The 24,570-nt window shown below is 41.7% G+C and overlaps 2 protein-coding genes across 2 annotated transcripts; both read right to left on the bottom strand.

Annotated features, from left to right (window-relative positions):
- Window positions 1–742: 742 nt before the first annotated feature.
- LOC141771322 (sodium- and chloride-dependent GABA transporter 2-like) lies at window positions 743–8,900 on the bottom strand. The gene is made up of 14 exons (XM_074641451.1): window positions 8,684–8,900; window positions 8,472–8,606; window positions 7,187–7,327; window positions 6,141–6,228; window positions 5,927–6,059; window positions 5,714–5,848; window positions 5,535–5,638; window positions 5,268–5,392; window positions 3,801–3,913; window positions 3,580–3,717; window positions 3,203–3,305; window positions 2,056–2,156; window positions 1,724–1,894; window positions 743–1,237 (listed from the first exon to the last, which is right to left on the bottom strand). The coding sequence occupies exons 1-14, from the start codon at window positions 8,841–8,843 to the stop codon at window positions 1,127–1,129; spliced, it is 1,758 nt and encodes a 585-aa protein (XP_074497552.1). The 5' UTR covers window positions 8,844–8,900; the 3' UTR covers window positions 743–1,126.
- A 568-nt stretch (window positions 8,901–9,468) lies between these two features.
- On the bottom strand, window positions 9,469–23,332 carry vwa7 (von Willebrand factor A domain containing 7). Its single transcript, XM_074641448.1, has 17 exons — window positions 23,197–23,332; window positions 20,868–21,153; window positions 20,521–20,754; window positions 19,247–19,343; window positions 17,898–18,032; window positions 17,581–17,776; window positions 17,262–17,431; window positions 17,028–17,140; window positions 16,805–16,921; window positions 16,217–16,426; window positions 14,868–15,000; window positions 14,530–14,682; window positions 13,639–13,731; window positions 13,235–13,524; window positions 11,246–11,382; window positions 10,949–11,108; window positions 9,469–10,858 (listed from the first exon to the last, which is right to left on the bottom strand). The coding sequence occupies exons 2-17, from the start codon at window positions 21,114–21,116 to the stop codon at window positions 10,340–10,342; spliced, it is 3,006 nt and encodes a 1,001-aa protein (XP_074497549.1). The 5' UTR covers window positions 21,117–21,153; window positions 23,197–23,332; the 3' UTR covers window positions 9,469–10,339.
- Between the last annotated feature and the right edge of the window lie 1,238 nt (window positions 23,333–24,570).

The following is a 24,570-nucleotide window of genomic DNA, read 5'->3' as shown; positions in this document are numbered from 1 at the left end:
TCTCGTTGGTTACCGTGGCAAAATAATACAGGAAATCTACACTGCTGTCACCTTGGGGTGCAGATCAAAGACAAATATTTGTTTCTTTTCTCAGTTTAAGTGCAGTTAAATAATAACAAATGTGTCTAAAATGTTTTTAAGCGTCCGCGTCTGCGACAGCTGTGGCCAGAGACATTACGTTTTCAGGCTGTCCATCCGTACGGCCGTCTGGCCCATTCTTGTGAACGCGATATCCACTTGGACTCAAGGATGAACTGATTCGATTTTGGTGGTCGAAGGTCAAGGTCACTGTGACCTCACATCATCCGATTCTTGGGAACGTGATATCTCAAGAACACCTTGGTGAATATATTCCAATTTCAGCACAAACGTCCACTTTTATGAGGGGTGGAGGAAACAAAAATTGTGTGCTGTAAACAAAACACCTCGATTTTTATCAATTCATTTTTGTTACTTCGACCTCTCATACACTTGGAATCAAGGATGAAGTGATTAGATTTTGGTGGTCAAAGGTCACCGTGATGTCCGTCCCATTCTCGTGAACACAATACCGTATCTCAGGAACACCTTGCGATAGAGATGTTTGGGCTTCACTTTTGATGGGCTGTCATGTCGCTACATGCGCACCCTACAGTGGCAGCCTGTGAAAAACGTTCCTGAATGTTGTGGCTGTAAATGCACTGAATCCAGGTGAAGAGCCTTTGTTTAAGTCTTATTTTGATGCAAAGATTACATTAGCAGGAATGTGGCACGACATCTTTATTAAAATGGGAAAGTGCAATAAACATATTTTGTCCCTAAAATCAATGAATTATCGTGATAAATAATCGTGATCTCAATATTGATAAAAAATAATGGTGATTATCATTTTGGCCATAATCGTGCAGCCCTAAATTATACATGTTTTTAGTGTACATTTGGATTCAAATAGGAATCTGATAAACCAGCAATATAAAGCTAAAACAAATAAGAAATGTCTTGCTTGTCTTTGACCTTTGGATGGTAGACTTAAGAGAAGCAGAGAAAGTAATATCACAATCAGTAACCCGCCCGCTTAGTACCCAGTCTTAGTTGTTGTACACATATTGCAGTTGACAAAGAGTTCAGGATCATTTGACATTTCATATCAGCTGGTGGTGAGCCGTTGCAGATCTTCCCCTCCGATGTGCTGCAGCTCAGTTTCTCTCTTTTGGGTCAGTGAGCAGTCAGGGTCGGGTCGACACAGATGATGAAAACGCTAAGAAATTGAGAGAAATAATCACCAATAACTTGAAGCAAATATGTAAAACAATAACTCTATCACGTTATTTTGAGGTGGTTGCATAGTATGTGTTGGCTGTTGGCAGTTAGATCCTTCAGAATATAGTTTGTACTCTGGAAATCAACATTATGTACTCGATATTTGGATTAATAAACCTAAACATTTCACACTTTTAAAGATCCTCACTACAACATCCTCATAATAATAATAATAATAATCCTAAAAACTACAACTCGTAGATGTCAAATGTAATTTATCTGTAGAATCTTTTCGGACATTTTATAGGAAGCTTGATCCGGGGTTCTTGAAGCGTTTTAGAGTGGGTATGGTGATAAAATCTGTTTAACTACAGACATACATTGCTCTTTTGCTTGTTATTGGCACATACTCAATGTATTCATTATACAACACCATGTCATTTCTTGGAATTAATTATCACAATTAATTTCACAGTTGTCCCACCTGACTGAGGTTCCCAGTCCCAGTTCCCAGTTTATACAGCGCCCATCCCGGTACAAGTAGGATGGAGGAAAGGGCCAGTACCCAGCCCAACACGTACGCCCAGGCTGGGTATACATACCAGCGATTAAAGGTCAAAGGTTGGTACTTAACTAAAGAACATATAAAAGAGCCCTGAGAAAACAATAGAGAGAGAGATTCAGTAGTTGTCTGGACATTTCAGTATTAGAATTTAATCTAGCATAAAAACCCAAAGGACATAAAACATATTCAGGTGTACATGAGGACCAAAGCTGTGTTCATTTTGCTTATATGCAACATTGAAAGTGACTCACCAGTGAGACCGCCGGTGTGAGGTAAAGCCAGCAGATTTTAAAGAACGGGTTGGCGTGCACACCTGTCATGTCCTTAATGATGCCATACAACCGATCTGCCCCTTTTCATAGGAGATGAGGTTGGATGATCAGTATAAAACGAACAGGTCAAACAACACGTTCTCATCCCAGCTCATCACATACCGACGCTTGTACAGACCCCTTGGCGTCACTTTTCGGTCACAGTAAACACGTGCTTAATGTTGTGAATTAAACAAAACACTTGCGTAGGTTCAGGCAAAAAAAAACACTTAGTTGCCGTGGATGGGTTTACATTGTAGTTAATTGAAAGCCTGGTGCGTTTCCTACAGGCGCTAAAGGGTGTCTTGTGCGTTGGTATAACACACCAATGGGCGTGACAAAGCCTCGGTATTTTACGCCCTGGTAATCAGACGGCTAAATGTTTGTGAATGACCAGCCCGTTCTCATTCCCAGGTCGTCAAATACCGAGGCTTTGTCACGGCAGTCAGTGTGTGTTACCGCCGCACAGGGCACCTTTTAGCGATGGTATGAAACACAGCGGACTTTCAATTAACTACAACATCTGTGGCAACAGTAAATGCTCTGAGAAAGTGGGTCGGTAGTGTGGTGAGCAAAAAGACAAACACAAGGCGATGGATGGGTCCAACAAACACATGGCTTTCAAGAGGCCGCTGTTCGTGTCCTGAGTTCACAACATTCAGTTTCATTTTCACTGCACAAACATATTAGTTTTAAGGCCAACCACTTTGTTCTCTCCTAAATCTAACTATATAGGTTTTGTTGCCTAATCCTAACGGGACTCTAAAGGTAACTATAGTGGTTTTGATGCCAAAAATAAAGTGACGTCACGGGACGTGACAAAGCGGCCGTATGTGACGAGTTGGGATATTACTCAGCCCCGAGGAGCTTTGTCAAGTCTGAGAATATAACCCTAATGATGTCATCAGGGTTTTGATGCATTATGGGAAATGTACCATCCAGCCTTTGTAGAACTCGAGGGACTAAAAGTCAAGATATCTCAGCCTCTGCTGCTTTGATTTTGATCTTTCTTTTTAAATCGGTCCTTTATTTAGGTCCAATATGAAATTGCTGAAGACAGTGCCCCTTTTAAAAACAGCATACCTACCAAATATCCATCCCAGTGCCAGAGTTTCAAACACACAGAGGAAGAGGATGCAGCCTCCGTTACAAGCGTAGTAGTCAAACATCTGGAACACATACATTCCTCCCTGGAGGCAACAGCAAAGACATTTATTTGATTCATTTTACTTTATACATCAACCTCAGATGCATGGAAGCCTATTCCTGCTGCTTTTGTCACATAATACTGTATATAAACTTACTATATGTTGTAATAATTAAAATGGCTTAAGCTGAAAGCATCTTGTTATAGCGTAAGGATAAAACAAACATCATGTTATAAAAAATATTATATTTTGGCAGCAATACGCTGCCATAATGGATTAATAACTAAAGAATGTACATATAACACTAAATACTGACCTCAGTGATCATGACGAGCTGAGCGAAGAAGCATGTGAGGCAGAAGAGGAGGAGGAAACGTTCCCGCCGGCCTGCCCTGCGCATTACTTTGGGGAACATATCTATGATGGATGTCATCACAACCTCCATGCAAACAAACTGTACAGAGAAAAGACAGAATAAGCACATTCCCAAATGTGAATATGTTCTTCCGCTAAGGGTTCATCAAGTGTTCGTCTTACTTGTGTGTCCAGACCCAAGAGAATGAGCATGACAAAAAAACAGATGGACCACAGTTGGGGAAGAGGCATCATGGCTACAGCCTGAGGGTACGCGATGAACGCCAAACCTGGACCTGGAACACAACAATGCTTGACTCATCACCGTCTACTATCTGCCTTTGTTGTTTAACCAATTTAGCATCAATGACTTTGTTAAGTAAAAGAAGTATGCATCCAGATCACAATGCAGTGGAAATCTCATCACTCAAGTAACACATAAACAGCAACCTCCTCAGTCTCAAGTTACTCACAAAGGCGTTTACGATCCACCAGGAAGAGGAGAAACACTGAAGTACAACACAGAACTGAAAATCTCTTAACTTATGTCTCATGAAAATGACAGAAAACTGGATTCAGATTGTGCACTTTTATTTCTTTATGTATTTATTTTATGAATTTTTAAATGTATTTATTTTTGCATTTATTTGTATTCATGTAATTATTTTTGTATTTTTTGTATTTATTTATTTTTGCATTTATTTTATATTTATTTTTAAATGTATGTATTTATTTATGCATGATTTTTTTCCCCTTAGTATTTCACCACCTATTTATTGGGAAAATAAATATAACATAAATGCAAAGATAAATAAATAAATAAGAAAAAGCAAATTAATACAGAAATATCAATTTATATCATGTTTTATCAATTTTATTAATGATTACATTTATTTTTAATATTATTTTTCTACTCATTAATGGCATGTTTATTTATTTATTGAGTCATTTATTTATTTTTATTTTGGCAGGTTACATCCTCCACAGGCTTGAGGCTGAGTAACTGTTAATGTGCTTGTCATGTCTATGGTTGTCCTAAAGATGGCAGCAAATATTTACCCTCAGGATCTTTACTTCAAGTAAAAGTACCAATACAGTAATGTAAAAGTACTCAATTACAAGTAAAAGTCCTGATATATTATATTTGACATTCTTAGATTCTTAATAGTGATATAAATGGTTGAGGTCCACAGGTTTAATCTCAACAATATGTTGTATTGTATAAGCCTCATATGTTTGTTATGTACATTTTTTATCAGTAAAGTGTGGTAACTATACCTGTCAAATAAATGTAGTGGAGTAAAAAGTACATGTCCCTCTGAAATGAATTATAACGTAACATAAAATGGATATACTCAAGTAAAGTAGCCTACAAGTACCTCAAAATTTTACTTAAGTAAGTTTTCAGTATATCTACTCAGTTATTTTCCACCAGGGTCGTGGATTAGCCAGCTTTGCTTGGGAGTGAAGGAGGTACGCATCTCATACTACTGTATAATGACGGTCATGTGGTCACAAAATGTAAAATATCATCATTTGTAGTTTAACATAATAAAATCTTTGGCTGTAACAAGGAGCCAGAAGGGTGTGATGCTCTGTAACATATGGCTGCAGGATGAATTTCTGAATATCTCTGGTGGCTTGCTTTACCTGACTCGGCCACTTCTGCAATAGGAACGCCCTGCTCATGAGACATGAATCCCAGCACAGAGAAGACTGCAAAGCCAGCTACCACACTGGTACCACAGTTCAGCAAACACAGCCACAGACAATCCCTGAAAAACACAAAAACATGTCTATGAATTCATAGTAGTATTTTTTAAACATGTTATTGTGTAGCTCTTGTCCTCTGGTGCATCTGTCAGAAACGTTGATGTCAGAGCATCAAGCTCAGTCACACATTGATTTAATACTTACTTATAGCAGTTGTTGTTGTAGGTGTTGTAGCTGCCGAGCACAGTTAAAGAGCCCACACCCACACTGAATGAGAAGAAGATCTGAGCCCCAGCCTCCAACCAAACCTGCTCCAACAAAGCAAAGGTGAGTAAATTTGTCCATGAACTCAACACTGTTACAGTATATCATCAAGCTCCTACCTGGGGGTCTTTGAGTCGTGAGGGTTCAGGCAGAAGATAAAACTGTACTCCTTGTAGAGCACCAGGAAGAGAGAGTCCACGGATCAAAAGAATTACCAACATTGCATATGGAAAGGTAGCAGTGAAATACACCACCTGGAAAAAAAGACATCAATTTAAGGCATTTAGAAATACACTGTATACACTTTTTACCACCGTTTTAGGGCTTAATACCTTTCCTGTAGACCTGACCCCTTTCCAGATGCAAAAGTAGCAGATGATCCACATTGTAATTAGGCACAACAGCAACTCCCACCTGATGCTGCCTATCTCCTCAATCCCCCCTGAGATAGCCAGCACTCGTCGTCTAGAAGGAATAATAGGACTCATTTTGGCACATTTAAAAGACCCATAGAGGCTTAGTTTGTTCATCTATATGCAGACTTACTCCCAGAACTCTGTGGCAGCAGAGGTTGTGTTCGTCTGGTTGGTCCATTCAGAGGTTTTATTTCGCGTTGAAAAGTCCACGCAGTCATCTGAAACGATAGTGAGAAAATAAAATCATACTATAAATCACAAAGCAGATGTATAATGTCTTCTGTGGCTTTAAGGAGAGGTTTCCAAATCTGAGAAAATAACCCTGATGATGTTATCTCGCTTTTTGGGCTTGAAAGAAAAATTTGGCACTTTTTATGTGGATGTCCAATCAGTGTTGATGGTAAATGTAGTTGATTGAAGCAATAAATTCCTTAGTACGTGCTATATTGACAGAGAAAACTGAGTTCTCCAGCTGCAAAATCTGTTGTTCTTCCGTATACCAGTGAAGTGACAGTGACACAGGCTGCTACTTCAGCTTTGATAGCTGTGGGGCGCAATGCCACTCAAAAATGTCCCTGTTCTCTTCGCTTATGTTACATTTCCAACAGCGAAAATGGCATCCCAGTGCAGTGCAGAGGATGTTATCATAAACGTGTGTTTGCCACAGAGCTTATTTTCTGCAATAATCCAAAACCCAATGGGAAAAATCCTATATGTCGAGGGAACCAGTGTGATTCTAACTTCCGGGATGGCCTACAAAAATATGTCATCTCTGCACCGCTCTATGTCATACAGTAGAAAGCTCCCCAAAAGTGAAGCCAAAACATCTTGATTGCCCCTGGTGGCTGGCTAGGGTATAGGTCATAAAGCTCACCCCCTCCATGTTAGCTGATGGGACATGGGACAAACTAAAATGTCAAAGTACACGTCACATACATTTTCCCCAAAGATGGTTTCAGTCCTCTTAGGTAGTTCCTATCACGCTGGTGTATTTTCAAGTGTTCATTGTTCAGATAAGCTTGATTTTAATTAGTTATTTGATGCTATAAAAAGCGGGTGAGACATCATGTCAAGTGTTGATATCTACTATGATATCATCAGTAGGCCTACATCATGTAAATGTTGGACCTCTGTTATACAAGTCAACCTTAATGCATGTGAGATTATCAGTGTTACCTGTGTTCCAGTAGTTGTTGCAGCTGGCCCAGGGGAGCTGTGAGCTGAAGGAGAACACCAGGTAGAACAGAGCCCAGGACAGAATAATGATGTAGGTCATACAGGTGTAGAGGAGGATCAGCTGCCCACCATAGCCAATACCTGCAGGGCCACATTTGGTACTTTCTGTTATAGACAAACATAATGAAAACCTGACCTCCTCCAAGTTTGTTTTACATCGGAGAAGCCTTTATGCACCCATTTCTAATGGGTGTAGCCTTGGCCAGGAGGCGAGGTCGTCAAGTGGTGCCCAACCATCTCAGAGGGTTTCAACCCTCATGTCTGAGGGATGTTGTTGGTGGTTCAATGTTGCCAAGATTGCTTTTTTCTCTTTCTTTTGCCATGTTGTAGGCGATGGTTGTCACTGAATCCACCTTTACTTCTATTGCTCCTGCTTGAACCGCTTTGAACACTTTGTTTAGGTCTTCATCAAGCCTGACCCACTCCTTAGCATCACTCATCTTGGACCACTTGATTCTTTCCTTCGCCCCCTCCTGGGGTGGGCTTTCTGGGGTGGCACTGGTGGTTTCCCCTGTGTGTTCTTGGGAGAATGCTGGCACTGGGAGATCTCTAGAACTGTGGTGTGTTTCCCGTCTAGCGTTCTCCTGCATCTCACCAGGTTGTGTGTCTCTGTGGTAATGATCAATTATAGGCAATTATCCATTACCCAAACGGTCAGGGGTATGGGGACCTGACTGACCAAATGTAGCCTACTACTAAAACTGATTACTCACTCTGAGAGACAAATTTTCGGTAAAGATGAATAGAAAAAAAGACATTTAAAAATTATATCTGAAAAACAAAGTGGAGGAGAGGTTGGTAGCTAATATTTTCATAAACATCAACAATCATTTTTTTTATAAATTTAATCTTCAAAAACTATATATTGTGGTTTAGAAGTTGCAATCAGAACTGAAACTGAAAAATGTGCCTACTGCCCTTGTTTAAATATAAAAAATACCTTGGAATAAGGGTCACTGAGGCCATGCAGTTGTTAGTTTGTCAATGTTTGCCCTGTGTTTAGAATGTGTCTTTAATGCGTTGTGTTTAAGTTGCCGTTTGCTCCATTCAGTTTCTGAGTGGGTAATGTGTTACTGCCTCACACATTCACCCTTTGTGTGACTACCACAATGAACATTAAACTACCTTAACTTGAGAAAGAAACTTTTCCACAACGGGAAAGGAGCCAATAATGAAGCTACCAGCTACTCCTGGAGCTAATCAGTCATTTAGAGATGGAGCATACCTTCGGCCAGTGGGCATAGCTTCCTCCAGCAGGTGACGCCGCCTTCCTGGGTGTACTGGCCTACAGTCGTCTCCAGCAGGAACAGGGGTACGCCACAGGTCACCACAAATACCAGATATGGCACCAGGAATGCACCTGAATTTACAAAGTATACAACAATGCACATCTGTGCTACAGATTTGAGGTAACAAGTAGTGAGCATATTTGCTTACCCCCTCCATTTTTGTAGCAGAGGTAAGGAAACCTCCACACGTTGCCCAGGCCGACAATATTTCCCGCCACAGCCAGGAGAAACTCCACCTTACTGCCCCAGTGTCCTCTCTCCTCCACCTCCGCTGGCTTGTGCTTTGTTGGACATATTTTATTTAACATTCCCAAAAGCTCAGTCTGAACACAATCGTTCTCTTAACCTGCATGCTTTGTGTCCGGGTCTTCTCTGCCTTTATATTCATGTGTCATTTAATGAACAACTGCCTGACCACTATATAGTTACTCAGTTCTCAGTTGAAATGATGGTGTGAAAGATTAGGGTTAACGAAAAGAAAGTTAAGTAACTGATTGGGACTCTCTGTAATGTTCTTGTGGTGTGTGTGTGTGTCAATTGAAATTCAACAAGTTGATTTTTGCAGGGATCTTAATCAAAACAAATATGTTTTCTTAAGTCTAATATGATGTGCAGGCCAGGACATCTCTGCAGCACAATATTTAATTTTAAATGAATTTTTTTTTGAGACACATTTTGGCGTTAACATATTTTGCACCTCCTGCGATATGAAAATTGCAGTAGGCCATATTCAGCCCGTTCTCGTTCACAGTGCGTCAAATACCGAGGCTTTGTCACGGCTGTCGGCGTTTGGTATCGCCGTGCAAGGCTCCCTTTAGCGCCGGCATGAAACGTTCCATTAACTATAATGTACAAATTCTTCACTCCATGGCAGTAATGTATTCTGTGTGATGTCAGATGTTCAGAAGTTGCAACTATAAATAATTCAAGTTATTGACAGTAATGATACATTCTTTATTCTTTATTCAGTGAAGATCTTTACAAATTACAGTAGCAAGCACATAATCAGCAATTAAGAAAGACATGTTTCTTTGCACTAAGTGCAACAGCGGGCAACCTCCGAGTCTGAGAAGTGAAGCCAATGCAGAAGTGCCTTAAACTTGCATTTTTTCTAATAGCCAGCAGGGGGCGACTCCTCTGGTAACAAAAAGAAGCCTGATTGTATAGAAGTCTATGAGAAAATGAGCCTACTTCTCATTGATTTATTACCTCAGTAAACATTGTAAACATGAGTTTATGGTCTCATTCACTAGTTTCAATTCTTCTTCAATACAGCATGATGTTCATTTAGTAAATTATGGTCCCATTTAGAGTCAAATAGACCATAAAGCAGGGGATGCTTTAGAGCGGGGCTACCTTGTGATTGACAGGTCGCTACCACGCCGTTGTCCGGACTGGGAGTTGTCTGTGTTTTCGTCTTAGAAGTTTAACTCTTTCACAGTGTGTTTTCAGATCATGAAAGTTAATTCTAACATTTTTGGATGCCTGAAAATGTCTTATTCAGTGTTCGGTTGTACTTGGCTCCTCTTGTGTCACTTCTGGTTGTACAAATCCAACATGGCGTCGGCCAAAATGCTGAACTCGAGGCTTCGAAACGGCAGTCCACAAACCAATGGGTGACGTCACGGTGACTACATCCACTTCTTATATACAGTCTATGAGGTGCACTTATTTCAAACTACATTGTTTTTTCCGTTTTATCTGTCTTTGCCTCTTTTGTATCTCTTTTGTGTAGCTCTTTGTGTGAGCTGCTGGTATCCAGTGATCATAGTTTGTCCTGCAAAACATCTATAATCACATCGAGTTAAAGCAGAGAAGACGACAGCAGACCCAACAACAAGAGGAAGATGCCTGTGAGTGTAATCTGTCCAGCTCCGTTGGTTTCTGTACTCCTGTCTCTTAGCTGCCTCTGCTGGCCAGATGTCAGATGGCAGCGCTTCATGTTTCCAGCTGTGTCCCACACCAGCAGCTCAGCCTGAGCAGAGCAGCAGCTGGACGTGTAACTCACCCACAGTGGCTGAGATGGTACCCAGTCAGATACATTCAAAGGGGCCTCTCCTTTCTCTAGTCTGGCCTTGTGGTGGTGATGGTGGTGGTGATGGTGGTGGGCTCCACTGGCCTCTTCCATGCTGTCATTCGTGGGTGGGGGGCTGTGGAATAAAGTTAGAATACCTTCACCCTTCTGTAGCTGGAGGGCAGCGAGGCCGGAGCGCCCCCGGTCTGACACGACCAGAGATACGCTCCAGCTGGACTCGATGCAAATAGAAGAACAGTTGGACTGTAATCGTGCGGCGGAGCAGGATGGTGGGGACGTGTCAGAATCCTACAAGAGAAAGAGGAAGTGATGTCAGTGGCAACAACAAAAGTTGTCTCCAAATGTAGTATATCCTATTAGTTTTCAGTTAATGCTCACCGGAGGGATCACAGTCAAGTAGGCCACTGCGTAATTTGAGTCTAGAGAGTCAAGAGCGCGCACAGTGAGTGTAAGGGTGACAGTCGCTCCTGCTTGAGCTGTGGCAGGAGTGAGGAGGTCCACCTGACCACGGAAAGACCCTCGTTCTGCGACATAGAAACTGAGAGACAGAAAGAAACATTTTCTCGTAGTTCTACTATATTTAGAGACAAGAGTCCTCAAAAGGTCTGAAATGTGTTTCTCTAATATCACATTCATATGACTCTAGTCTTGTGTTTCCCTCTGTGGCTGAGCTACCTGTGAGGTCCTCTCTTGTGAAGATATCCACAGTCGTCATCAGCAGTCAGACTGAAGAGCCGGGCAGGGCCATGGTTCAGGATGTCAAAGTCCACCATTGTACTGTGACCCGGTACCAGGCGGGGGACAGACAATACCTGAAGAGACAGAGAAACATAAACAATGAAAGATTATCCACAAAAAGCTCATGGTGTTGAGGTACATCAATGTGAAAGTGTATGAATCAGAAAATCCACCAAACTCATAATTAGACATTTTGAAAGGTGAGATACTTTAAAGAGGACCTATTATGCTCTTTTTCCGGTGCATAGAACATGTTTACAAGCTTTAATGTTCAAAAAACACTTTATTTTTCTCATACCGGCGGTGCTGCAGCAAATAAAACAACTATATAACACACTAAAGGAAAGGGAAAAATAGCACAAAAGCAGAATAGGTCCTCTTTATCTCCAGCTGAAAATGGCAGTTTTGTCCACTTGGGGGCAGCAGAGCAAGCTGTAAACACTTTTTTAGTATTATAGTATAAAGTGCATTCATTAGTTTCCACTATCTCCTGAGGGAAATATCTGGCTCTTTAGCTGCTAAATGCTTCACTATGTTCCCCTCTTAGTTGGTAAGCTATCTGTTTGCTGTTTGGTGCTGGACAGGGAGTGTTCAGTGGGTTTATCACAGTTTTTTTGTTGAAAACTTCTGCCTGTTGCATCTGGGAGCTAACAGATGCAGCCCATGTCTTGTTTAAAGGTACAGTGTGTAGGATTGAGCGGCATATAGCGATGTGGTTGCAGATTGCAACCAACTGAGTACCCCTCCATTCACTCCTCCCTTTCCAAGACTGTGGTAACGTGAGCCGCCGGGTGGAAAACCGTGGAAACACCATTCACTTTGCTCAGAGGCCATCCTCCATAATAACACTACTTTAAGAGCAATGGAAGTCAGACGGCAGCTGGCGGTACCACGGTTTTGCCCTAATGGCTCACATTACTGCAGTTTCACATGCATGTCGGAGAACTACGGTGGCCTTCAGATAATGTAAAAACATGAAAGGCTCTCTCTAGAGCCAGTGTTTGGTTTGTCCGTTCTGGGCTACTGTAGAAACATGGCGGAGCATCATGGCGGACTCCGTGAAGAGGACCCGTTCCCTATGTAGATATGAAGGGCTCATTCTAAGCTAACAAAAACACAATGATTCTTAGTTTCAGGTGATTATACACTAATGAAAACATAGTTATGAATATTATTAATATTAATATTAATTATTAGGAGATCTAACATCTGACACAATGGTGTTCCCATGACAACCTGGATTTAAACACAACAAAAACAAAAGAAATGATAATAGACAGAAGACCAAGGCGGGTGGAGCACTCTGCCCTCTGCGTACGTGGAGAGGAGGTAGAGAGGGTGGACTGCTTCACATACCTCGGAGTCTACATTTCGGCTGACCTCACCTGATCCAGAAACATCTCCCATAAGGTGGGGAAGTCCCAGCAGAGACTCTACTTCCTCAGGAAGCTGAAGCAGGCTCACCTTCCTCAACACCTGCTGATAAATTTCTATCGGGCAACCATTGAGAGCGTCCTGACCTACTGCTGCACTGTGTGGTTTTCTAGCTGCACAGTAGAGGACAGGAGGGACCTGCAGCGGGTGGTGAGGATGGCAGAAAAAGTGATTGGGACCACATTACCCCCCTCAGTGACCTATACGCTGGCCGGCTCCGCAAGAAAGCCAGCTGTATTTCTAAAGACCCCACCCACCCTGGACACGGACTGTTTACTCCCCAATTAAAACACACACAAACAGACTACGAAATAGCTTTTACCCACATCCAGTCAAGTGTGTTTTCTATTATTGCACTATATGTTTGTACCTTGTATCTTGTTGTTTGCACCTTATGTTTCATTCTTTTGTTTTGCACCGGGGACCAGGGAAACACTGCATTACATATAGATGGATGACAATAAAGTCTCTCTTATCTCTCTCTAGCGTTACCTGTATCTGAACATGAGTTGGCTGAACCATCTCTGCGGAAACCCTCTCCAGCTTGTTTCCTCTGCTGTCTCGGCCTGTTAGTCGAACACAGAAGGGGACTCTGGGAACAGAGTCCAACCGCCCCACCAGCTCCTCCACAGAGTAGGATGATGATGATGAAGAGGAGGAGGAGTTCAGCTTCACCTGCTGGAGGCTCTCCCCGTCGGCTCCCAGCAGCATTACATGACTGAAAGATGCCTCCTCATCTGGAGCCAGGCCCGTCACAGACAGCACCAGATAGGCAGGAACACCTGGGAAACCAAATAAGGAACAAGGCAGCTAAATGGTAGGCACACTCCTGTCTGTGAGACTTACTGTCACTAATACATCACTAATTATACTAGAGAAAAATCACAATCTCTTACCTGCTACTGGACTACCCTCCACTCTGGCTAGACCTGGGTGTGTCTCGTTGGTTACCGTGGCAAAATAATACAGGAAATCTACACTGCTGTCACCTGGGGGTGCAGATCAAAGACAAATATTTGTTTCTTTCCTCAGTTCAAGTGCAGTTAAATAATAACAAATGTGTCTAACATGTTTTTAAGCGTCCGCGTCTGCGACAGCTGTGGCCAGAGGCATTACGTTTTCAGGATGTCCATCCGTACGGCCGTCTGGCCCATTCTTGTGAACGTGATATCCTCTTGGACTCAAGGATGAACTGATTAGATATTGGTGGTCGAAGGTCAAGGTCACTCTGACCTCAAATCATCCAATTCTTATGAACGCGATATCTCAAGAACACCTTGAGGGAAAATATTCCAATTTCAGCACAAACGTCCACTTTTATGAAGGGCGGAAGTAACAAAAATTGCGTGCTGTAAACAAAACCCCTCGATTTTTATCAATTCATTTTTGTTACTTCGACCTCTCATACACTTGGAATCAAGGATGAAGTGATTCGATTTTGGTGGTCAAAGGTCACGGTGATGTCCGTCCCATTCTCGTGAACACAATATTGTATCTCAGGAACACCTTGCGTGGATTTAAAAAAAAAAATTTGGCCCAACCTCTCTTGGATTCAAGGATAAACTGATTCGATTTGGTGGTCAAAGGTCACTCTGACCTCACAAAACACATTTTTGGCCATAACTCAAGAATTCAAAAGATAATTATGACAATTTCACACAAATGTCTAACAGAATAAAATGATGAAGTGATGACATTTTGGACAGAGATGGATGTAAACTGCAATTTGACTGGTTGGCGGAGGCATACAACCGCAAGGTGGTAATTCTATTTTCTTCTTCTTTTACCTATCACATTGAATGTGAGGTGTCCGTCACTCTTGGCTTGAAGTTTCCACTGGCCTGGCTGTATAGGAGAGAGCAGGCTGATGCGGCACAAACCCTTGAAGAGTTCCAACTCTGCCAGAGGACCTTTCTCAATCAACAGAGACTGGATTTGGTCTAACAAGGAGAGGAAGATGAACAGGTATTATTTTATTATCAAATGCAAATAAGAGTAGTGGTATTGTAAGACGTTATGGGCAAGTATAAAGTGTAGTTGACACACTGTAGTTCTAATGCTGCCTCGATATAGCTGCGATCAAAAGCTTATACATGTATCATTTATAACTTTGCCCTACAGTTACCTGATGGGCTGGTAAGGATACACTCTGTAAGGATGCCGGTGACATGAAGTGTGACACTTTTTACTGAGCTGTCAACTCTGAAGGAATGGGAGGACATCAACTCTTGATCACTTTCCACATGGAGGAGGGTCACCTGGGGAGGAAGGAGGAAAAATGTGCTGAGCATATCTGAACAGTTCGGGGAAGGCAACAGAGTAGGAAGACTTTCTCTATGATCAATTTTTCTTTAATAAAAATAAAGACAACTTATAATAAAGACAACATTAATGTTCAGTGCTGAACATTATTCGTCACTGCTAAATGGAGGGGGGCCTGGGGGTTTCAGAGACTTTGTTTCCTGCATTCTGGTGACTTTTAAAGAATGAAAATAACAAAATAATAAATACACAGCTACAGCATTTTAATGTTAAATAGGCTTACTTTTAATTTGACTTTTAATTCTCAGGAAATAAAACTGAATAATTCGCCCCTCTGGAGTGAACTTGTGTGAATCTCTGGTATAAACTAATATTCATCAGTTTTTATTCATTCATTAATTTTTTGCCCCTGCTCGAGTATTTCTTTCTCCTAGTAACGTTACTCTCCATTTCTCTCTCCGTCTGCCACTCACTGAAGGCCCTTTCAGACATAATGTGACAGTGGCACCACTGCACTCTGAATCCCATTATTTCCAATGGTTTGTGACGGCTTTTCACTGCGTCGAGGAAAACCCAACTTTGGGCGCTGCCCGCTGTGATGTGCAACGAGCACAGCTTAAACCTTGTTGTGTAGCGAGCAGCTCTTTTCCACCGGGAAACAACATTTGGTGTAGCTCTATCGTTGTCCGGGTGGAAACAGCAGGGCTTATACACACTGTACAGTGCCAGAAACAGATTGAGATGATGAAAAGGAAAAAAAGTGTGAAAATTTGCCATGAATCGGGAGAAAAACGGGAGAATTGTGGCCCCAGGGAGGAAACTGGGAGATGGCAATGAAAAACGACTTTATAAGATGATAATATGTCAACTTACAGTTTGTTTCCACTGCCTCCAAGTGGGCAAAAAGTGAATACAGTTAAAGACAGGTACTCATTAGTAATGATTTGGCTCAGTTGCTGTGACCCCCAACCACAATGGGTGGCAAGATAAATCTGAAGGATTTCGAGATAATTAACAAGGTAGGAAAATTATTTTTTCAGACTTTCCTCAAATTGAAACTTTTTGGGGGTTTTAGTCTACTGCATAATTTTACCTCTTCACGTCTCAAGCCCAAAACAATTGGAACCGCTGATTGCCTACTTTGCCTTATGGGAACTCGCTTGAATTGGTTCAACTGTGTAAAATCCCCAGTAAAGGATCTCGCTGCCGCACCTTGTCAGCGGCTGTGTTGTCCTCCACTATGGCAGAGACACTGCGGATGTCAGTGTTGGTGGTGAATATCGTCAGCCCTCCTGACAGGGACGACAGGGAAGAGTAGAGAGAGAAACGATCAGGGGACAAAGGTTCCCTCTTCCTCCTCCTCCTCCTCCTTCGTCTGCTCTCTGATGTGTATTTGGGGTCTTCAGTGAGGAGAAACGTCACCTGTGGGAGAATCAGCCCATAACATGACCAATGGTTGAGCTGAAAGAAACGTGCTACAACTTGCTTGATTGCAGTCGCCTTGCTGTCGCAGTTCCCGTTCATAATACATGCACAGTATAAGACACAAGAGGGGTGCACTCATTAAGTTCATTACAGAGCAAAATCCATCCTAAAATGCAATTTATGGAATGCTAATCCAAGCAGTTTAATCAGTATCAGATAACTTCTTCCCAATTTGTAAATTAATTTCACTGTCATGAATTGTTTGTGTTGTTAATGTCGTCAGGTGAAACCTCTTTTTATCTGAGATGTTGCATTCAAATGTGTTTTATTTAGCCGTCGGATGAGCTGCAGAAAATGTTAAAAATCAAAACCTACCTTGCTCTGTTTCTCCAGTGCGAGGGCCTTTACCACATCAATCAAGTGAGCATCTTTAGGGGAGGCATCAGTGAATACAAAGATCTCTGACAGTGGTGGACTGTGAGTGAGCGCCAGCTGAAAACACACAGCAAGATGGGAAATTAGCGGCCTTCTCATACTGTACATGTGATCACTCCTGATCACTTTAAAGTATTACAATAGAAACCAAATCTAAATTTACCTGAACGGCAGAGAGACACATCTCTGGTTCGTCTCCTCCTCCCAGCGCCATCAGGTCCTCCATGTGCTGCATGAACTGGTTTGGGTCATCAGTCTCATACACTGGTCCCACCTCTGCAGAGTACAGGAGATAGAAATGTCAAATTCGTTCAATTTCCTCTTTTAACCAGCAGTATCGCTCTTGAATTATAATTGTAACTAGGTTTAAAACTTAAGCTGATTGTTACACCCTCACTTGGATCATGGAAGGGCACAAGCACAAAGGTGCCCGGCTGCCCAGCGCTGCTGGCTCGGCTCTGGATGATGGAGTGGGCCCGGTAGCGAGCAGCAGTGATCTCCTCAAACATGCTGCCTGTGGTGTCCATGACAAACACCAACGCAGGGACCTGCTTCACACTGAAGAGCCTGTCAAAGAACGTTTAGACGAAAAACTTCATACACTCAACAGCTGAAATAATATATTGTTTGTAGTTGATACAACATATTTACCAATTAATGCGAGCCTATTGCATTTTCTCTTTGGGGAAGTACAAGAACTACCTGTCAAAACCTACCTGAGGAAGGTTTTATGGCCCACGGTGTCTCTGAGGTCTCTCAGTACGCTCAGGGTGGCCTCTGTAGCCAAATTGGCAGCTTCCACATGCAGATAATGGTGAGGGGAGAAGAGAGGTGAGGTGCTGTCCTTGTTGATGCCCCCTTTGGCCCCCAGATAGCGGCTACTGTCCAGAATACCTCCATGACTACATTTGCCTGAAAAAGAAACAGTCTTTTAAAGCTTTATACGGTAGAGAGAGTTTGAAAAGTAAAATTCCTTTTTTGCTTTTTTATCAGGACTGCAGCTGTTGCTGGCTGAAGTTTCACTGCCGTATACCGTGAGGTTTTGGAGGGAAAGTGCTGAAGTAGCCCGTGGTGAGCAGCTGGGTGTCTCGCTGGGTGTTTGTCATCCCTGGCAGGAGGTTGCCTCGACAGGTGGTGCTGAAGCACTCCATACAGGTAGGAGTGTCTTCTGTGGACAGAAAGGACGAGGCGTTAGTCTAGTGAGGCCCATTAAAGCTCCACATCATTACAGCAGCAGTAAACCTTCTTTTAAACATAAATACTTTGCTATTATCTTTGTTTGGGTTTTGGGATTGAAAGGCCTTTTCTTCCATAATGAGGGCACTTTATCATGTTTTATCTACCATCGGGACATCGAAGAGGGCACTTGCTGTGGTTTGTTCGACCATGGGGGCACCAACTTGGACAACTGTGCATTTGAGAAGGAACCAGAATGTATGCTTGAAATATGGCTGAAACAAGTGATTGTCAAAATAGTCGACTAATGGATTAATCAACTAATCGTTGCAGCTCTAACTCAGATTGTTGGCTTTTATTTTGAACTTTCGAAGCATAATACTTTTATTGATTTTTCCCCCCCCCATTTCTCTGAAGTGGTGATGATTATGTTAAACTGAAAAGTATGTATCCAGAGATTGAATTGATTTATTTAAGAATATACTGCATAGCTAATTTACTCAAGTGAATATTAGTACATTAGGCTACAAGTGTTGAACTTTTCAGACCCGGTCATGCCTCACTTATCCACTAGTTGCTTTCTGCCCATCAGTCACCTGCCTACACACCTGTTTTCCACTGTCATTAACATCCATAAGTGGCCATAATGTCTACATTGCTGCTAGGTGTGGTTGCAGAACCAGTCAGATTGTTGCCTGTTAAAACTGCTTTTCCACTGATGAACCGCTGACCTCTCATCTTGTGAGCTTAGCTCTAAGTCAACCTGACATGCCTGTGTGTCTGCATTTGGGTCGACATATTTGCTGCCAGAAAATGAACAGTGACAAATGCATCACTCTGACAACCATCCAGAGGAAAAATACAACACTACAGTTGTCAAGGCCACAGTCTGTGTTGATTTTGGTAATCACAATATACTGCAATAGATAAAAATGCTAAGAAGCAGAGAATATAAAGGATACCGTATAAGAACATATGACTCCAAATGTAGTACTAATCTAATTATTTGTTCTTATATTTTGATCTAGAGCACAATAAATGTTTTGCCTATCCTATAAGGAACCTAACTGGAAAAGCCCATGTGTCCCTTAAGGCTGGGCGATAACACGGTAATAACACTAAGAGATTCTATATATAGGAATGGAATCATCTCCCAAAGATAATTTTTTGATGTGATAATCTTTGTAATGTGATGTGAAGAATTACCTTCAGCCACAGGGATGGCGGGCTCCTCCGGCTGCAGCAGGTGGAGGTAAATGAAGCGCTGGCCCATCTCAACCCAGTTACTGTGGCTGTAGAAGTCCTGGCATAACAGATGTTTGAAAGATAAAACATTAACTCACCACATGGTACATTCACATAGTATGTATTTGACAAATTAATTGGATTTATTCGGCAAATCAATGCGTTATGTCCGCTTATGATAATGGTAAAGGTTTTGTTTTTATCTACATATGAATGCAGCCTGAGAAATTAACCCCGATATTTCCATTTCATTTCCATAAATTCCTGTTAATTCCCATTGAATTGTTAAACATAAGCTGCATGTTACAAATTGTTTTCCTTCTGCATTTAAACCTGCTATTGTATTGTGTGTATTTACGAGTGCCTATGAAGATTGTTCTCAAATTGTAAAACAATGTTGTTTAGAAGCAATGCAGCTTTTATAAGGTGCTGCAGGGATGATGTATTTTTGTAGGCCAACCAGGAAGTTAGCATCTCCCTGGTTCCCTCGACAAAAAGCCAATGGGATTTTTCCATTGGGTTTTGGATTATTGCAGGAAATAAGTTCTGTGGCAAACACACATTTATGATATTTGCATGTTTTGTTCAGCAAGATAATCTTCACAAATGAACACCCCTTTTATGATTTTTGAAGTGTGAATTCATTCGCCAGAAGTAAAAGCTAATGTTAGGCTATAAACAAACTATACCATGAGCGCAAATACACAACGAGGCTGTAACGGCGGATGAGTCAGCGTGATGACGTTTAGTCTCATTTAGCCACTTGTAGCAACCGCCTATTTTGAGACACGTTAAAGCTTCAATATTAACAAGTGGGATATTTACTGACGTATTTTATATCGTAGAACAAAATGTTAAAATCTCTTCAGCTTGTGTTAACCACAGACTTATTTCAGGCATCTAACCAAAAACCCATTCAAAAAACCCATTGACTACCGGACGAGGGAATCGGAAGTGCTAAAATGCTAACTCATATCCGGGTTTTAGGATTTATTCCTGCACCACTCTATTACCATTGTCTGTAATAGTCTGACAGGCCGAACTGTTTTAAATTTGTTCTGCTGCTTCCTAATCAGAGTTGATATTGCATGTAGTGTCCCTTGAGGTTAGTTTAATGGCCAAATATTAGCCTTTATGCTCCTACAAGAGGCCAACAACTGGAAGCATGGTATCAACTTCCACTGCTCTCTTCATCCATACATCCTCTGACTCTTCTTTACAGTGCTGCTGTGTACCTGCAGGGCGTGAAACAGCTGGCCCAAGCTTTGACGAGCACTTTGGTACTCTTTGGCCCGTACTGAGAGCAGAGTCTGAGACCAGAACTGACGTAACATCCCCATGGCGCTGTCCACACGCTCCGAATCAAAGTGGTACACTGGGTCGGACTTGGTGGAGCTCAAGGAGTCCATGGCTGCGTTGGACTTCACCACCTCTCCCACAGCTCTCCAGAAGCCACGGCCCAGTCTGACCTGGGAGGGATGTTTTATCATCATTAGAATGAGAGGTAGGTCTGTGCTCAAATATCATAATGTGATATGAATTAATTCATTGAAACTGTTCAGAATCTAATACAATAACTCACCTGTTCCTCTGCATGGTTCCCCTGGTGTTCTCTGGTGTCCCTCACGGTCTCCATGGTGACGTTGAGAATGGCCCGCTCTGTGATGTACTGGTGCGTGTGCGAGTCCCAGGACAGCGTTAACACCCGAGACCAGAAGTTGGGGAGGAAGCCCATGCAGGGTAAAGCCAGGAGGAGGAGGAGATAAGCGAGAATAAACAAGTGCATCTGCTTTCCACTCCCTTCCAAAATTCTTCCTCTGCCCTGTGACATTGTGTTTTGAAGATTGGGTGAGTAGGTCACATCCTACCTGCATGACATAAAAGAAATCAGTTACAATACAAAATACACTCTTGTATCCAATTTGATGGTTTTTAATAGGCATGGCAGATAGCATAGGCCAGCTTTTAAATTTAAATGTAATAGCTTTAGAATTAGCCAATTATTTACATAACAAATCTTTTAAATCAAGACTTTAAAGTCTCAGTTTCCAAATTATCTTTGGAAATTTACCTGAAATAAAGGGTGACACTTTACTTACTACAATATTGACATATCACCTTGTGAAGTTGATATGGTGACAAACTGCCATTTACACATACAGCAGATGTATAGGAACATTAGCATTCATTTGGCTAATGTAAGTCCAACTCTCCTTTTAGCTCTCTTTCAGTCCCCACCAGCTCCTCGCTCCTTAGTTTCTAAATGCTCCATTATGTTCACCAGCTAGTTGCTAACTTTGTCTGTCCACCGTTTCTACGGGACGGTGCTGAACAGGTAGCGTACAGTCAGTTTATCCCAGCCTTTTTTTCGAAAACCAGCTGCCTGCTGAGTATTAGAAGTGAACAGAAACAGTCAAGTTGTGGACCTGAAAACCAAAACTATGAACTAAAATAGATTCAAATACTCTGTAGAGCTGAAGGGAATTGCAGGGTCACGTAATAATCATCTGTGGGTTCATCATTATGAGCACAATCTGTCACATTATAGTCATTTGATCCAGTGTCTGAATTGATCAAAAAAGGTGCCAGTACCCTAATTCAACAGTTGCATGACGTGATCATCGCATGTCTCTTGGATATATTTATTTTTATGCATATATCTTGTTACTATATCCTACTTCAAATGTATTTTTGTATGCATTTCATTCCATTACATACATTAGGCCTACATACAACATACATTTCCACAGTTTGTACATAAATGTATATTTGGTTAATGAAAACTTTTTTACGTAGCTATTGAAACAAATCAAATTTTACACAAATATAATATTGCATATACAGTATGCTACAATAAAACCAACTTGATGGGTTGGCCTACAGATTAAATTGGATTATAGGAAGGAATACCAGTTGCAGGAGATGCAGTTATGCAGGTGTTTAGAGGTGCACACCTAGACTCACCAGGAGTGGCAGTACGCCACCGTAAGAAGTAACGGTACTCATGTGGACAAAAATCAGAAGTGGTGGTACTCAGTACTGGTGAGTACTGACTCATTTCAGACACTGATTTGATCCATTGTTAATATAAAATATGTATATATATCAGCTTTAATGAATCTAATTTCACCTTTTTAGTTAATGCTTTTTATTTTTGAAGCTGTAACCGTTGCCTGTTTGGCATGTTGAAAATGTTACTTCAAACAATCACCAAGTGAGTTCTTTGATGAGTCATGACATAGTCATGTAAAAAGCACTTACTGCTTGCTAAATGGATGGATATGAAATGACCTAACCCCTATTGTTCAGTAGTGTTTTGTGCTAATTTGATCAGTTTGTGCCAGTCATCCATGTGTCCTCTTCTGTCATCACCCACTCCTTAACCCCTCACCACCACCACCCCAAAAAAACCCACATTTTTCTCAGCTTTGTCTGTACAGAGGCTGCTATTGTTCTTTGTCATCTTTATTCAGATACTTTGGTTTTGTTCTCATAGTCTGTGCTTTCACAAGGGGAGACCGAAACAAAGCTTGAGGCCTATAAACAACTGCTCCCTCTGCTCCCTCTAAGCAGCAGTTTTAATTGATTGGCGTGGTCTCCTCCTTTCACTCATTATCTGACACTCGTACACTGATTATTAATATCATTTTTTAAACATTTTTATACGTAACTGCTCATCTTTTGCTTAGTTTGCGCATCAACAAACTACGACATAAAGTATGTTATCTAGAACAAACTTCCTCCTTCATCACAGTGCAATAATGTCAACTAAGAATGTACAAACAATCTTTTTTATCACTAAAATTAGCTCATGCTGTATAGTTATTTTTTAAATTATGGTTTGTATATCACCAGGAAACTACAAACTTTTGCTTAAAGCTACTTTCTACACAAAATAAAAATGTTCTCACCTCGGTTCATCGTGGTCGACTTTTCTCTGTAGATTTTGTTCAGACTCCGCAGCATTTAGCAGCAGAGACGTGCCTGTCCTGTATGTGCAGATGAACACGTTCATGTGACAGCGTAGACTTTCACCGCAACCTGTATGCAGAGGAAACTGTGCACAGTATCACAGCAGTCCTGTCTGTGTCACAAAAATGATTGAGTCTTCACATTTGTCTGTCCTTGGGCTCCTCAGTAAGAAAAATAACAACCAAGATATGAATGGAAGAAGCACTCTGTTTAACTCGGATAAGAGTCTGAGGGGTCTTGGGTGCATTTCTTAGCGTTTAGGGGGCACACCATGAGGCAGAAGACATCTCGTCATAGCTCCCCTACAGCCCGGTGCCCCTCCTTGCCCCCCATTATTTCACGGTGCATTGATTCACCACAATAGGGCCGCATATATTACCAGACAGGGCGTTCAGCTTAGGCCTTCCCCAACCCCCCTGCCCTCCATCCATCACTCTCTCTTTTCCTCACAAAACCAAAACCACTGCTTTTCACAACTGAAAACACTACAACCCCTTCCTCTCTCCCTAGTTACCCACATTTCTAATAGCAATGCGAAGAAGGGCATCAGTTGCTAGCCAACGCTAGAGACAGTGTTGAACTTCAGTTTGTTGGACTGAATGTTGTAAAAGAAGAAGAAGTGAATGATTGGGGCATTTTTCAGCTTTGGTCTGTTGTTTCAAGGGTTTGGTTCTGGTATGTTTCTCAACTAACTTTTATCAGAATTTAACAGTTTAGAAATATTTGAAGGGTTGAGTTCATGGTAGGTTTCATTGCAACCCCTTTGCAAACCACAAACACGTGTCCGTTTTTGTTTTTTGTATTCATCTGATGAGTGATTCAGAAAATGAAAGTAGATCAGTGGGAGGCTTTACCGCACAGAATCACAGCACCAGAGTTGGGGAAGGATGGGTAAAAACTAAAAAAACATTTAGAGAGTTTGCAATGCATGCAGTTCCACAAGTGTTGACTAAACCGCCCAGCTACAGGTGAAGTCAGTACATGTTTCCTGTTCAGCTGTGGTAAGGGGGACAAAGGAGGACGGTCTGCAGGACAGACAATAATGCACACAGTGCACTTTCATAGACTGAGCTGCTGGAGTTACCCTGCACTATACTCATTTTTAACAGTCTCTTCTGCACTATCTATACTGCAACAGTACGTACTTTGTAAGGGGCAGTTGCAGTATGTACTGAAAGTAAAAAGAAAAAGTATTAGATTTTGAATGCAGTCTCCAGTTTCACCACAACAACCACATAGCCTACAAAGTACAAGAGATGCTGTTGCTTCTCTACCACATCCTCAGACAGAAATCTGTGTCTTCACTGATGAAG

This window comes from Sebastes fasciatus, chromosome 7 (genome assembly GCF_043250625.1).
Source record: "Sebastes fasciatus isolate fSebFas1 chromosome 7, fSebFas1.pri, whole genome shotgun sequence".
NCBI classification, from domain to species: Eukaryota; Metazoa; Chordata; class Actinopteri; order Perciformes; family Sebastidae; genus Sebastes; species Sebastes fasciatus.
This window is presented reverse-complemented; position numbering and strand designations above follow the sequence as displayed.

What these genes read in the sequence shown, in the direction of transcription:
- LOC141771322 (XM_074641451.1), bottom strand. Translation starts at nt 8,843, where the DNA reads ATGTTAAATAAAATATGTCCAACAAAGCACAAGCCAGCGGAGGTGGAG. An exon ending in GCTATGCCCACTGGCCGAAG is followed by an intron (nt 7,328 to 8,471) that starts GTATGCTCCATC and finishes GTGGCCCTGCAG; the next exon opens with GTATTGGCTATGGTGGGCAG. An exon ending in TACAACAACAACTGCTATAA is followed by an intron (nt 5,393 to 5,534) that starts GTAAGTATTAAA and finishes TGTGTTTTTCAG; the next exon opens with GGATTGTCTGTGGCTGTGTT.
- vwa7 (XM_074641448.1), bottom strand. Translation starts at nt 21,116, where the DNA reads ATGTCACAGGGCAGAGGAAGAATTTTGGAAGGGAGTGGAAAGCAGATG. An exon ending in AGCTGTTTCACGCCCTGCAG is followed by an intron (nt 19,344 to 20,520) that starts GTACACAGCAGC and finishes CTGTTATGCCAG; the next exon opens with GACTTCTACAGCCACAGTAA. An exon ending in CACAAGAGAGGACCTCACAG is followed by an intron (nt 11,109 to 11,245) that starts GTAGCTCAGCCA and finishes TCTGTCTCTCAG; the next exon opens with TTTCTATGTCGCAGAACGAG.